A 15,512-nucleotide genomic window follows, 5' to 3' on the forward strand; every position below is an offset into this window, starting at 1 on the left:
TTCAGACAACAAAGACATCCGACTTTACCTCCTGTGTACTTTAGGAGCTGGCTGGGGTTGTAGATGGTCAAGAAAGAGAATTTCTTGGGCAAAGTCAAAGTGGCAGTTGCCTGGTCCCTTGCGGATAAGGAAGCCCTCCAGGGGCGAGATGCTGTGCCCATCCAGCATCACATGGACCACCTTAGCCTGGTTTAAAAGAACAAAACATAAGATTACATGACATGACATTACTTAAAATAGATTGCCAACCATTCCATTCACTTCAGTGACTGAAATCATTTCATTCGTTTAGCTGTACTCATTTCATTCCTCTATAGCATGACTTCCTTTGGAAAAAGAAAGCCTAACCCAGCAGATACCAGTTGCAATCCATAGTGTCCATGTCATCACTGACATTGATGGGGATGGGAGAGGTGAGGATTTGAGGGGGAAAATACTGAAAAAAAGTACTGACAGATCCTTCCATTACTGCATGTCACTAGATCTCAGGAAACTGAAGCTTCCCTTCTTCACAGAGAGGGTGGTCAAGCATTGGCACAGGCTGTCCAGGGAAGTGGTGGAGATCCCATCTCTGGAGGGATTTAAAAGAGGTGTAGGAGAGGTACCTGGGGACATGGGTTAGTGCTGGCCTTGGCAGTGTGAGGTTTACAGTTTGACATGATCACCTTACAGGTCTTTCCCAACCTAAACAATTCTCTGATTCCTGAGCCTGCAGCAGTTATTTACACACATTAAGAGAGGGGGAAGCCTCAGCTTTCAAGTCAGCCCATGTCACAAAGGGGATTTGAGGAGACATCATGCACATGAATGCTCTGCTAAGGCAGCTGTGATTGCCCAGCTCTAGCTGAGGGCACCCTTCCAGAAATCCCACAGCCTGGTGCTCTCTCCAGAGCAGACTTTGGTGTCTGTGTTGCATTTACAGAAGCCTGTAATTCAGCAGTTCTATTAATCTTTGTGGCAGGTGGCACTTGGACTTCTCCAGGATCATGCAAACACATCTGCCAAGCAGTGCTGTGTGTAACCTAAGGGCATATGAATAAAGAAAAGGTACCTGTACCAGACAGAGGCAATTGAGCTGTGGCTACCTCAGAGATGTGAGCACACCTTATCCAGCCTCTGAAGGTTAAAATGAATAGTTCAAGCACATTTATGCAGATGAGGCAGGAGTCCTGGCCCCTTCACCCTCCCCCAGCTCCATATGGAGCTGCATCCATGATCCCAGGCACAGAACAATTCAATCACGCAGCAACAATTCATCACTGCACCTTGCTCTCTAATACATTAACTATAACTTAATGTTCATCACAAGCAGCATCTTTCACTAAGTACCACTTTGTACTAGACTAGAGGAGAGGCTCAGTTCATTTCCACGAAGATTAATTAGGAGGGAATGTTTGTAGGACTACCAAGTGTGGAGAAATAACTATTTCTGGCTTCATCTTTAATACACTTGGGATCGAAGAAAGGAAATATCTTTTTCATAGGAGAAACTCTTCTGCATGCTGCTTTCCAGCTGAATAAGTCTGCCAGGCTAAGGAGAGGAAGTGAGAAATCCACTGAAATACACTTTCCTAAACGGAAACTCATAGTGAATGGGAAGTCTGGAGAGTCAGAGATGAAATCTTACCTATTATACCACAGCTGCTTATATTTATGTGCCCTTTACAGCCCTCATTTCTAAGTAATTCTCATCATCTGAGGAGGCACTCAGCCGTCACATATTGCATTTTACAAATCGCATAACAAAGCTCTCACAAGGTGATTTTTCACAGAGCTGCAAATAGCACCCGAGTCTTCATTCTGACAGTCACTGCCATTACCCTCTCACACTAAGCTGTGAATAGAATCCCCCAGCCTGCAGCTGCCTAACAAATCATTCCATCTCACACCCAGGGACTGCTCCCCAGAAGGAGCAGCAATACTTCAAGAGACAGATGTCAGGATGCCCTGGGTTTACAGCCTAAAACCCCCTTTCCTGTGGCCCAGCAGACCTTGCATCTTTTGTTTTCCAAATAATTTATTTTATCCTTCTACAAGACTGCAGGTATGGGCTCCTCCTTTAGATGGTACCCACTAACCCTTATGGGACTTCCAGTATTCATGCAGGTAGACACCTGTATCAGAATCACTTTTTTTTTTTTCCTACCTAGACAAGTAAACTGCTGGAAATACACATTTCTTCCTTTTTTTCTTGGTTTGGCCTCCAGAGACTAAATTCCATGTTAGATTTTAGAGATTTAACAAGCACTGCTCAGCAACAACTAAAATATCAGTTAAATTACCAACATTATTTTCACCCTAAATCTAAAACACAGCTCCTGGGAAGAAAATTAACTCTATCCCAGCTGAAATCAGGACATAAATGTCATTAAAAGGGAGTATATTTAGGTGGTAATGCTCAAAATGCTCCAGAACCCTCCTGTGTGTCAAATGTGCTGGGCTAATGCGATGGCGCAAAAAATCAGCGGCCCTGTGTTAAAATCTCTGAGTCAGCTGGGATTAATTGAAAGATCTTATGCTCTGGCCCTCTGGAAGTCTTTAGCACCACCAACCCCCATGCTGATATTAAAGGATGCCAGGCAGTGTTCATACTACAGCAATTCTTGGAAGGTAAATTGACATAAAGACACAGTCAGGCAACTTTGCCACTGTCGTGCCCAATCCCAGGGATGATCCAGGCCTCCAACTTCAGTTCTAGAGGTTTTTCCAGAACTTTGCTGATCGTTTTTGTCCTGTCTCTCTCCAGTTTAATATGTGCCAACACTTTTATTCTTATTTATTGGCTGAATTTGGACTTCAAGAATGCAACAGTTGATTTTGGCATGGAAAATCTGGGAACAAGTGGATTCCTAAACTTTCTGTGCAATGAACAGCAATCTCTGGTTCATCATCATTATTGTTATCATTAAGTGTTATCATTACATGTGTAAGTACAGCAGGGAAAGGAGGGACAGCCAAACTCAGAGTGAAAAGGTATAAAATTATCTCCATCAGGTGTCAATTGTCAATTCCAACAATTCATCATGAAAAAAATATAAACCAGGCAATCTGCAAAAAGAAGAGAGGATTTAAGTTATACAATTTTAGCTAAATTATTTTAGCCAAACTGCTGGAAGGTGGCAAGTTTCCCTAATAAATGTTAAAATTTCAAAAGACTCTTCCTGGAAAAGGCAGTACTGAGTGACCTTCTGAACCTGAACTAAACAGAATTTCTTTGGAAGTTTTCCTCATATCACTCCCTGCATTTCAGGAAATACAGAATCATATGGCAGGTCTACATACAAGATATTGAGAGGATACCACTTCAGAATCATATATCCTGAAAATAATATGTACTACTGCATGTGTCTCCTAGAAAAATCAGCTGTGAAGATTTCTTTAAACCATCTCTGGCTTTTTTTTTTTTTTTTAATATCTGCTGTTTGTGGAGACAGGAATGCATTATACCTGCCACAAAATTCAGACTCAGACAATCTAGAAAGATTTATGATGTTCCATTAAGGCAGCTATATTCATTCATCACAGTACCAATTTTCCAATGCACTGCTGTATATTTTTGCTGGCAGTGCTCCTTTTCTTTTACTTACCCCTCTGTAGGTATCCTCTGGAGATTTATTGTAGTTCCAAAAGCGAAGCCCTGCAATACTTTCAGTTTTATCAAAATGGATTGTGAGCAGATGATCTTCTCCAAAAGAGAAGGGAATGAGCCACATATGGTCATCCTCCACTGTGATATTAGTGCCATCTATTAACCTACAAAGAGAAAAGTCCATTAGCTGCACAAAGGGAAAAGCTGGCTTCTCTCATGAAAAGCAGGGACTTTCCTAAGGTTCATTTCATTCTAGATGCCACTTTCAGCTTCCAGGGCTTCATGTGCCCTTGTGCATGCAATTAAAAAGCACAGTAAACATCAAAACAACATGCAAGTATTGAACTAAAGACAGTGGGGGGAGAAAAAACCAGTATTTTTTAGTTGGGTCTGCTTAAGGAAAAACAGCAAAATCCTTAGGTTTTCCCTGTGTGAACAGGGATGGGCAAAGGAAAGCTCAACTGCCTTTGTAGCAAAGTGGATGAAGGCAAAACTCTAAGCCCAGCCACAATATAATTTATTAATCCAGCTCCATGCCCAAAGCAGTGTATCTGGCACCCTGCAGGGTGTTTCTATGCCAACACAACTCTACTGGATCCGAGGAGGAACCGGATGGCAGCTGGATAACCCTGAGCAGGAGCAGGGTTTGCTCACATCCTTCATGGACACAATTAGGCACATCCCTGCTATTTTACAAAGCTTCCAACCAGCAGGACAATGTCTTTTCATAACAGCAAAGGCTTCAGGCTGACTAAATAAAGTTAAATCTGGTATTTTCTGACATTATATTCTCCTACCACAAACTATGCCACACAAAGATGGAGTAAAGGAGAATATGAATTAATTTTCCACTGTAATTACTTTGGTACACTGCCAAAATAAGTATATACTTACTATTTATTTAAAAGTTAATGGAAGAATGAGTGCCAGACTTGGCAATTCCTTAAAGAAAAAGATTTGAATAATGACTCTTTCACAGAGGAACTGATTAGGGAGTCCATGAGAGAAGACATAATTCTTGATTTGGTCTTGAATAGTACACGGGACCTATTCCAAATGCCACAGCTGAGAGCACTGCAAAGTACTCAAATTCAACATGTTTGCAGGAATACCCAAAGCCAAAAGAGCCTCTGTTTCTTATGCCCAAAAAAGTTCTCAAGCAAAACAATCAAGAATGGAAAAAAAAAAAAATTAAAAATATAACCCACTTACTAAGAAAGATGTTAGAAAGAAGGAGGACTTGAAACCTCAAAGCCAGCCTGGCCCAGTAGCAGGATAAACAAAGTTATTTTGGGCCATCTTTCAGCAAAATTCATGATCAAAAAAGCCCTAAAGTGATAGACTCATAAACTCTGGAAGGCTAAATTCGTATGCACAGGCCAAAAAAAGAGTCTGAAGGCTAGCAAGCAAAAGATACAATAAATAAAACCCCTCAAATACATCAGGAGCAGAAAGCTTGCCAGAAATTCTGTAGGATTCAACACATCACTAGTCTGCAAAAGGAGCATTCAGACAGTAGAAGGCACCAACAGAAAAGGTAAATGAATTCTCTGCATCTGGGTCCATCAGGGTGGGGTCTGGAGAGATTCCCCCACCAGAATCCCTTCATCACAGGGGATGTCATGGGAAGATTTCTTAGATCTTGGTGCCTACAGGAGAGATTTTCATACAAGATGGCAGAAGGAACAAGGAATTACCCACGAGTGAGCTTGATATCTGCATTAGTCAGATTAGCAGAAATTACAGAGTTAGTGCGCATGTAGATAAATACAACATTCTAAGGAAGATTCCAGAGCCTTTGCAAAGACAAGTCCTAATTCATAAACGTGGTCTCAGCCCATAAACACGACAGCAGACAAGATTACAACCAAAAATACCCTTTAAAATGGAGACATGACTCAGAAACAACAGGATGCAGCTTCAATAACATCCAAATGCCAAGTCCTCTCTAGATCTACAGCCTATAATTTCTATACGGCTGTCATTTAGATGCACAAGTTAATTTGAGGAAATATATTTGTCAATGAATAAAACTTCATTAGATTTGCCAAAAAAAAAAGCTGCAAAATGGCCAAAAGAATGGCACCTATTTGTGCAATTCCCCAACACATCCTCACTCTTTGCTAACTTGAAAATTTTCCTTGAAATTATCCAGAAATCCTGCATAAATATCACTCAGTATGCACAGACAGATGCTATAGAACACCCACATTTCTTCCTGGAAAGTCCTTGGCAGAAATACCAACCAGGCATGTTCTCATCTCCCAACTCAAACACCATCTTTTGGAAACATCTCATTCATGTTTCTACAACAAGCTGTTCCTGGACAGCTTGTGAATTCCAAGAATGAGCAGTGATGGGATGAAAATCATGTTCACATAAACATGTGCTAACATAACAGAAGTCTATGGAAATCTGTCACTTCAGAAAATCTGATGTGAAATGCATCCCAAGTCTTTGGTTACTTACTTTTCTAATGTTCTGGAATCTCCTGTGTACTCTGGAAGATCATTTAAGTCTTGGGGTGAAGCAGAAATCTGTTCTGCATTTATTTTTAATGCTTGACCATCCTTTCCTATCACTTCAAGTCCTGTCAGCCCCAGGTAATGAGAGTCTCCCCAGGTCATGGTAAAGTTCAGTTGCAGGCCTGTAGAAAGGAATATACTTTTAATGTCTCTATAAACTTACTGGTTTGAAGTAATAAGCCAATATAAACATGCATGCAAACCCCAGTGATTAGCAGCATGTATATTTTGTACAGATTAAATAACTTTATACACTGGAATTGGATATTTCCCGGTCTGTTTGTCCACCCCCATGTAACAGCAGCTTCTTTTCACCTGTGTCAGAGCCTTTCAATGTGCTACCAACACCTTGTTCACTTGAAATTACACAGCTGCTGATCAAGCACATTCCCAAGTGTCTCATTACTGGGACTGCACACTGACAGTCAGCCAGCGACACTCTTACGCAGTTACATGACAGATTTTGTGTATACACAGACACAGAGAAGACCCATTAGTCTGAAGTCTATCCATCATCTTTCACCAGCTAAGTGACTATGAAGATTCATACAAATCCAGCCTCTCAGAAATCCATACATTTTTAGAGAACATCTACTCACAGCTAAAGCAAAGAAAAAAAAATTTGGTTTACGAATGTTTTAAAGTTATTTTCTTCACATCAGAACTGGACACATGGAAGTATTTTCTTGGCACAGCATCAGTGAAAAGGAGCAATATTGATTAGGCTGTATATCCAGAAAATAAACAGGGAAGAAAAGCTGGATGGACAAAAGGCTGAATGCATATGTTCTGTTCCACCTGTTCTGTGCCTTACTGAAGAGATAGAAATAGCATGTACAGATATAACAAGTAATATTCCAATCGGATCAGGTTCCATAAAAATCCATCCCTGTAAATTAAAAACATCTTTCATTTCACACACTACAGAAACCCACAAATAATCAGGTTGGGTAGTGTCTAAAGAAACACTAGTAGTCATGATGTTTGTAAAACAAACAAGCATTAAACCTGTTAAGCCATCCAGCCCATTTACCCCTAAAAAGCCAGAGCAAGTCTCAATACACACATAGATTCACGTGGGTGTAAGATCTCATTAGCATTTGCAAGGACACAAAGAAACAAAGAGTTCTGTCAGCTGACAAATCTGGAGCTACGGCTCCACTGACAGTAGATCCTATTCCCAAACCCAGTGCTAAGACTACACCTGCTCAGGGTACAAGCAGGCAGGAGTTCTCAGGAGAAATCAGTCTGTTCTCCAGTGGAAAGCTGCAGTGAAGCAGCCATCCACACAGATTTAGTATTCCCCAGAGTTTAGTATTCCTTCACAGAATCTGAGGATGACACAGGGGAAAAGGGACCTCTGGGAGGTGTCTGATCCAACTCCAAGCTAAGAAAAAGTCCAGCACCAAAGCTCTCAGGAACTTATCCAGTGGAAGTTTACCTGTCTCCGAGGCTGGCAGGTTCCAAACCCTCTCAATCCAGTGTTGGATTGCTCTCAGAATGAAAAAAATTTCCTAACACCCTGCTGGAAATTCTTGTCAAAGGACCAGGAACTGCTCCTGAAGCTTTTGGGCTATCCAGAAACTCTCTAGATAACAGCTGAAAGGCCCACAGAGAGCTGGCTTGGTACAAGACAATAAATCAGGTACTTTAAGCAGGGATATAACACTCTCATCTAGCTCTGCTGTAGGGTTTCTATTGTCAATCCAATCTGAAAAAATCAGTCAGTCTGCATAAATACAAAGGATTGGGAGAGAATTACTGGGTAAGGGACACAGCTGTTAGGAATCCCATTCAGGGACTAGGCAAATGGCTAATGTTATTTTTCTGAGATCAAAAGCCAACTGTTACAATATAATGTTGTAAATGCCATAGCAAACAAAGCTTCTGCCTTAAATATTCAATTACTCCTCTTTATTCTAGACCTGGCATCTACCCCAAAGTGCTGTACAGCTCTGACAAATCAGATCCTCCTTGATAACATGTTTGGGAGAAGGCTGGTTAAGCAAGAAGTAAATGTAAGAACTTACATTTTCCAGTAAATATTCCTGTTTCCTTGGGTATGCATTCAGAGACAGAGGGTGGCTCTTGAACCTAAAAAGAAAGTCAACAGGTGCAAGGAACAGGTTCAATATTACACTTACACTGACTGCTTACCAAGTGTGATATTTGTTCCTGTTTCTTTTTGTATATCAATTTCCCCTCTGCCTCCCCACCCAGCATGTCCTGCAAATAATGAAAAACATGACCCAAAATGTAGAATATCAGGTGCGTTCTTAGAAAGCCAAGCCTATTAGTGTGGCTTTTTGCTTAGTGCATACAGAAATGGGAAATGGGAGACTCCACAGTGTGAGCTACCTCTTCTCAAAGAGGCTGAAATTCTTAAATCACACTTATTTCCCTGCAGACTGCCATCAGCAAGTGATAATATGCTGTATTTGCAATATGTTGCAAATCTGTTGCAGAGACAAGAAGTCTGGAAGGAAGTCAAGACCAGAGAGTGCCACCACAATTTCTTGTCAAGAATTAAGAGGCAGAACAAACAAGCAAACTTGTCCAAAAGCTTGTGCTTGTGCTCTGGCAATGCTAATTAAAAATTGCCTATGCTATTCAGAAAAGTGAATAAACAGATGACAAAATTTGCTGATCACACTGGGGCAATCAGGGTAGTAAAGACAAAAATGGCAAAGGATTGCAGATAGAATTCACTTCACTGAGTAAGTGTGATAAAATGGCTAATTCTGTTCACTGTGGGCAAATGCAAAAATGTTACACACAGGGAAAACAATCCTAACTTCATATATACCAGTATTGGGCTCCAAAATAAATGATAGCAGATTAGAATTTTCATTCTTGGCGTTTTTATAAGTAGCTCTATAAAAACATCAGCTCAATCCTCATTAGTAGTCAAAAGGCCAAACAGGAAATTAGAAGTCCAGATTCCTTCTCTTTAATTCATCATTAGAAATAAACTTCCTGTCATCCACAATACATCAAATGGATCTACACTGTGCCTAAGAAAAATAAATAAAGACTTGTCAACACTTCTCTCCTACTGTTGCATTAGATCCCTGCAGTTTAACCACTGATCTCCAGGATCTCATGTGTTCCCAGACTGCAATATCCTTCACAAGGCAGCAAATGTCCCTGGGGGAACCAAGGTAATTCAGGTGAGACTGCACAAGAAATGGGCTCTGAAATAAACCCACAGAACCCAGGAAGTGGAAAACCCCTCCCACTGGGGGTACCTCTCTCACAAACCGGTGACTCTATCTGGGATGTCTGATGCCACTTCCTCAGAACAATTCTAGAAGACCAGCCTGGGAATTAAATTTGCAACTTTACTGAAAATCAAAACCCATGGACACAATAAAAGTCACTGGGTTTACAGATTGCAAAATAATGCCCTCCCTAGCAGACCATAAACCATTTGTGCCAAGGCACATTATCACCTCTTTTCTCCCTTTTTTATCTACTCAGATCCCTTCCTAATGATTCCATTCCACTGATGCCCAATGTATTTTCTTTCAGATATGGTCTGATTCTCTACTATTTTAACTACTTCTGCTAGTGGACATTGTCCTACCTGTGTTCTTCGAGTCTTATGGCTAAAACAAAACACCACTGTAATACAGGAGTTATTGGAAAAGCAATAAAAAGTAGAAAGTAAGACCATGGTCTTACACCTGAGCATACTGTACAGCACCTTCCCTGTGAGGAATAACTAAAGTAGGAGCAACCATTCTGGAAAAGAGAGATTTAGAAGACTAACACAGGGGCATAAATCTCTTGAGTGGCTTGAAGAAGGGAGCAGGGAATAATTGTTTAGTTTCTTCCAACACAAAACCTAGAGGACATTAAATGAAGCTAGCAACAAACAGAAGGAGGTTCTTTGTGCCATGCAAGCTCAGCTGGGAAACTTGCCACAGAGCACTGTAAATTCTAAAAGTGCACGTGGGTTCAAAAAGCTGGTGGATGAATGAATGCAATAAAATCTGTGGCAGGATATTAAACATAAAGGTTAAGTTAAAAAGTCCTTGTGAGACACATTTCTAAGGGCTGAATGAGTGTTTCAGAGAAACACCACTCTATGTTTGTGCTGCTCTTTCTTCCTCCATAAGCACCAACTGCTGGCCACAGAGTTGAAGGAAGTGCAATAGTCACAGGTCTGATCTGCTGTAAAAGTCAACACGTTAAGGATTCCTGAATTCATGGACAGACATTCATGGCCATGGATAATACTGACAGAAAAGTAAGACACTTCCCTAAGAGCTTTTGAAAGTTTCTAGTAAAACACACCATTTCATCTACTGAATGTGCAACAGGCAATAAAGGTGAATGATCAACAGCAGGGACTGTTCAAACTGGTCAATACTGGTCTGACAACGTTAGGCTGGGGAAGACAAATTGTGCAGTGGATCTGTATCATTCTGGTAGCATAAACATCCCCCTACAGAAATCCTGATGGTATCAGCAAATGCACAGTGACAGGGAGATCAATGGCTCACAATAGCTTTTGTTATTCCTTCGATGATACAGGAGTTGCAGAGTTAGAACAGGGGTGTGAAAGGCATCAGAGCTGAACAGCAAAAGGAAAGGCAGAGCCTATGTCTGAGCAAGGACCAGACAGTCCAGGGCCAAGCTTCTGCCATGGAAGAGGTCCTGGTGAATGCTTACAATAAACACATGATAAGGAAAAGATAGGTGAATTTCAATTTGTGTTCATGAAATCCTGCACCACGCAAGGCTCTGAACAGTTTCAGATACTGCAAGCAAAGATGGGATCAAAATTACTGGAGAAGTCCAAGGGTTAAAGTCACTCACTCATGGTCTTAACAGTGAGATCACATTCCAATGTCATTGATTTCCTTTTGTCTTGGGAGCCACAAGAAACAGAGGACAAGACAGGAGGGGAAGGTTTGGCAACCACACAAGGCTCATTAGGAACCATGTATCCCTGGGAACGTTTTGGCTGGAGCAGCTGGAAGGTGGATTGATTCAGCTTTGGATCTCCTGACAGACTCACACATAGGAGTGTGAACCCTAGAAATAGACAACCTCACTGATGCAATGGAAGGTGCTCAGGAAGATTCTGAGAAAGTAGAAAATTATAAGGAAAACAGGTCATAGACTGCCGCACACCATCTTGAGAAAATCCTGTGGGATCTTTGCTCAGACACTGGACTGTTGGGCTGGACTGGCATAAGGCAAGAGCTCAGTGCTTGGAAATACAGCCTGCCTCCAAGGAGTGAAATAGCTTCTGCATGGAATAGAAAAGAGGCATTTTTATGCTGCAAAATGCACACAAACCTGTGACGATGCCAAAAAAATAAGAGAGGAAAAATAAGGGGAGGGTTGAGAGGAAGAGACCCTTCTCATCTAACATACTTAATTTGTGGAGGAAGAAACCAGCAATACGGAAAATATGGAAAATCCTTTGGTTTGGAGTGTCAGGGAACACAGCTACTCATGATGTGAGTAACCGTATGGGAAAAATCACTGATCGTGCAGAAACCTTCAGGAGTACCCAAATCAAAAATAACTTCCCCTAGTCTCTGTCCAAATAAGTAAAGAAGTAGGCTTGTTAATTAACCAGGGAAACCAAAATTTGGAGGACCTTTAGGGCATTAAAAAAATAGCATAAATTATTGATCTGGTGAAAAAAAGTATTTTAAATAGTCTTAACTGTGTTTGTTCTTCTGCAGTTTTACTCCAGCCTGGAAATGTGTCTATTACTTCCATGTTTCAAAAAGACATTTATAGAGAGTTTTGAACACAGAGGCCCCTACCTGTTGATCCTCTGTTCTCAACCCTGCTTGTGTAAAAGGTCTCTCATCTCCCTCCCTGTCAGCAGTTGTTGGCCTCTTCAGCTCTTCCTCGTATCTCAGGGAGCTGGAATCTCCCATTTCTCCATCATATGTCTCATCATAGCAGTAAATGGCTTCAAGAATGTCATCATCAGTAGTGAACAATATGGTATCCCCAAAGTGCTCTGGAGCTGAAGGCAACACACAGAAGTAAATACAGAAATCATGCAAAAAGAATCTAAAGACCAATAAAATTTTTTTTTGGTCCCTCTTTGCATTTATTTGCAGCAGTGTTTAAAGATAATATATGGCAAACTGATACTGACTACTGCTATAATTAGTGTTTCACTCTCAAACTTATGCTGCACAATGGAAAAACCTAGAGAATTCAATGAGATTTCAAATACATATAAATTGAAATGGGAAAAAAGCTTCCCAATCACCTTTTCCAAAAGACCATGTCTGTGAAAACAAGCAAAAAGCTGTAACTTTGAAATTTCTGGTGCCTGTCTGATGTGATTGAAACACAGACTTGTTGCTAAGACATAGTTAAAAATGGAGATTAGGTCTGTATGCTGCTGAAATCCCCAGTATCAGTGAAGAATGCATTAGTGGGCTTCGTATTATGTTTTTAAACTAAACACCAGCTTGCTTTGAAGTGGAAAGTGATAACAAACAAGCTAAATGTACTTTGCTTGTGTTCTACTGCTGTTTCCACAAGGAAAATAAGAAATGATAGCCTACCTCCAGACAAGGTTCCTGAGGCTTTGGCAATCTCTCCTTTAAAGATGCACTGCTCGTCCAACAACATGATAATGTCTTTCACACCTCGGAACGAGTGTATGCGGGATTTATTGTAATTCCAAATCCTAATCATAGCTACCTGACAGGAATTCACAAAGTCAATAAAGACAAAGTGAGGTTTTCCAGGGGTAAATGGTGCCAGCCAGAGGTGCATATCATCCTGGGTCCGATTCACCCCATCTATTAGGTTGGTTACTATCCTGGGATCATTTCCATAAGCTGGTAAAATATTTATATCAGGGGGTTCAGCTGTTATTTTTGCAATCTGAACAGGCTCTCCTTTAGAACTGAAAACTTCAATTCCATTAAGACCAACATAATGTCTGTCTCCCCATGTTGTTTGGATGTCTATCACCAAGTGCTGCCCATAAGGTAAAACAGGGATTTTAAAATCACTTCCATCCTGTGTCTCCAAAGAATTTTCTTCCTCTTGCCTCTTGGATAGTGTTTGCAGTCCCTCTTTTCTCTGATATTCTCCAGGCCGGTTGATTTTTTGTTGATGGAGAAACTCATCAAAGATATCCCCTTGAAAATCCATGTTCGAGATCCGGCCACGGTGGGAATAATTAAATTTCACCAAGGAGTTCCAGGACTCCTGCAGAGTGTGCTCTTGCTCACTGCACCACTTCACTCCAGAGGTTGCTACGTCCTTGATGGGAAAGCCTTCATCTGAAAAGAACATTACAAAGGCATTTAATGTGCAAACAGAACTGGGAGCAAAGCACTCCAACACTGACTTTGTAGAACAATGCCAGTCATATCCGTGTCCCTCACTGTGAAATTCTCTGACAGTAGCACTTTTATTTTGCCTCCCTATCATGAAGGCCACATGCCCCAGTTTCCCTTCCCCACTCAGACATAATGAACACAATCACTTTTAACTATGGAGGAGCAGAACTCCTGCCATGATACAAGCTGCAACTAAGTTTGAAGCTGTCAATTCTTGACTCAGCGCCTAAAAAAATTGGGATTTTTGCCCAGTGATACTTACTTGTGTGGCTGCCACAAGAGTTTAAATCATCCCTCTGCATATCTGCAGATCTTTCATACAGCTTGAAATGGCTGAACTGGTTAATGTAAAGCATTATAGAGAAAAGCTGATTCTTCCTCTCAAAATGAGCCACAAGTATATAAAGAAAAGTGGTGGGAAAAGGAGTAGGTTCAGCATACAGGGAGGATGAGGTGAGAATTGCATTCTGTGCAGATAATATCCAAATATTTTTCCCACTTTTCAGCAAGTGTGAGATATAGAAGGAGGATAATGACAAGATATCCAGTGGGAATGCAGTGAGGACAACAAATCAGGGGGGCACAGTGGGAGCAAAGCATGCTCTCCTTGTGGCTGCACTGGGGAACTGCTTAATTTCCATCTCAAAACAATTAAGAACAGATAATAACCAAGATTTTCAATAAAGCAGTCACTTATGTATTTTCTTCAAATAAATGAAGAAAAGGAAGTGGAGTACTAAACAATTACAGGCTCGTGGGCCAGATTTCACTTCTGTACAATGTCCTTGGGTGGATACTAAAACAAATGATTATCAAGAATAAATGCCAATTGCTGTAAAATGCAAAAGAATGTTTTCTCAAAAGACTGCTCAAGACTAACTCTTAACTGTGTTTTTGGAAATACTGGAAGGAGGCAATGTTCCTAATCTGTCTGTGGCAAATAATCATTTACAGTGGGGACATGTGAGATAAAATTAAGAATTTTAAAGCAGATGGGAAACTACCTGGAAAAGGGTTGTCTTCCAGAATGAAAGACTGGAGACCAACCTAGCCACTCCTCCTTACCCCACAAGGAAAATGCAGATATGAAGTAAAGGTTCATATTTCAGAGAACATTTGTAAGTCCCTTTCTTGCTCACACCACTACCAGTACAGATACTCAAGAGGTGGGTGATCCCCACCAACACCTCCCAGAGCCCCACAGCTCACCTGGAGAAGGCACTGTACATATATTCACCCCCTGAAATTGTCAAAGCTTGAAAAACTTCAGGATGAGCAGAGTACAGAAGAGTATTTGACATTCATTGACTTTCCTTGTTTGGGAGGGTTTTTCCCTTTTCTTTTTAAACATTAAATACTTCCAACAGTCCAGAGGTTTCAATTCTGAAGCCCCTCTAGGGCAGTGCAATGGGAAGTTAACAAGTTTGTGAGCTCCATTAAGGAGTGGCAACAGGAGAAGTGGAGCTCTGAAAGGAAAGCAGAGGTGGTCCAAAAGCAGATGCCAATGGCTGAAAGCTTACAGGGTTTTGGTTTTTTTCTTTTAAGAATCTAAAATGCATTATTTATTAATGACACCTCAAACATCCAATTCTTCCAGGAGTTCAGGAGTGTCTTGAACCATCAATTCATCTGTCCAGATTCTGATGGCAACACACACCACACAATTCCTCTCAAAACTTTATAGTAAACTACATTTTGGGGCAAGACTACACAGAAAAAATCACCTTTCTTCTCCTTCTGTTCTGTTAATCTCTTTTTTTACTCCCTGCAGTTATAAACAGCAATCATATTTCCATGCTGCAATCACATGCTTCATTTCCCAAATCATTCTAAAAGCTCTCCTCTGTATCTGTTCCACTTGGTAATCAGCTTTCCTGAAAATGGATGATCAGAGCTGCAGTTTTCCAACTGAGGTCTCACAAGTGCCTGTGTTGAGATATTAAGGTTTCCCAAGTACCCAAAATGCCTCTGCTGATCCATCCTGGGAGTGCACTGCTCCAATCACTGCTCACACCAGCATTTCAGTCAATCTGCTATCAGCTACTCAACCGTGATTCT

At 40.9% G+C, this 15,512-nt stretch overlaps 1 protein-coding gene across 5 annotated transcripts in view; it reads right to left on the bottom strand.

The window, feature by feature from the left end:
• The window catches only part of LOC121669184 (katanin interacting protein), a 58,131-nt gene that overhangs the window by 12,262 nt on the left and 30,357 nt on the right, over nucleotides 1-15,512 (bottom strand). For all 5 annotated transcript variants that reach the window (XM_042037810.1, XM_042037809.1, XM_042037811.1 and 2 more), the window contains 6 exons: nucleotides 12,666-13,394; nucleotides 11,904-12,112; nucleotides 8,145-8,208; nucleotides 6,059-6,236; nucleotides 3,588-3,753; nucleotides 29-186 (listed from right to left, as the gene is read on the bottom strand). In XM_042037810.1, coding sequence (XP_041893744.1) covers nucleotides 29-186; nucleotides 3,588-3,753; nucleotides 6,059-6,236; nucleotides 8,145-8,208; nucleotides 11,904-12,112; nucleotides 12,666-13,394 — 1,504 coding nt within the window. The remainder of the gene's footprint in view (nucleotides 1-28; nucleotides 187-3,587; nucleotides 3,754-6,058; nucleotides 6,237-8,144; nucleotides 8,209-11,903; nucleotides 12,113-12,665; nucleotides 13,395-15,512) is intronic.

The sequence above is a fragment of the Corvus kubaryi genome, unplaced genomic scaffold, assembly GCF_017639235.1.
Source record: "Corvus kubaryi isolate FWS band 111438036 unplaced genomic scaffold, C.kubaryi_AGA036_p1.0 37387, whole genome shotgun sequence".
Classification (NCBI taxonomy): domain Eukaryota; kingdom Metazoa; phylum Chordata; class Aves; order Passeriformes; family Corvidae; genus Corvus; species Corvus kubaryi.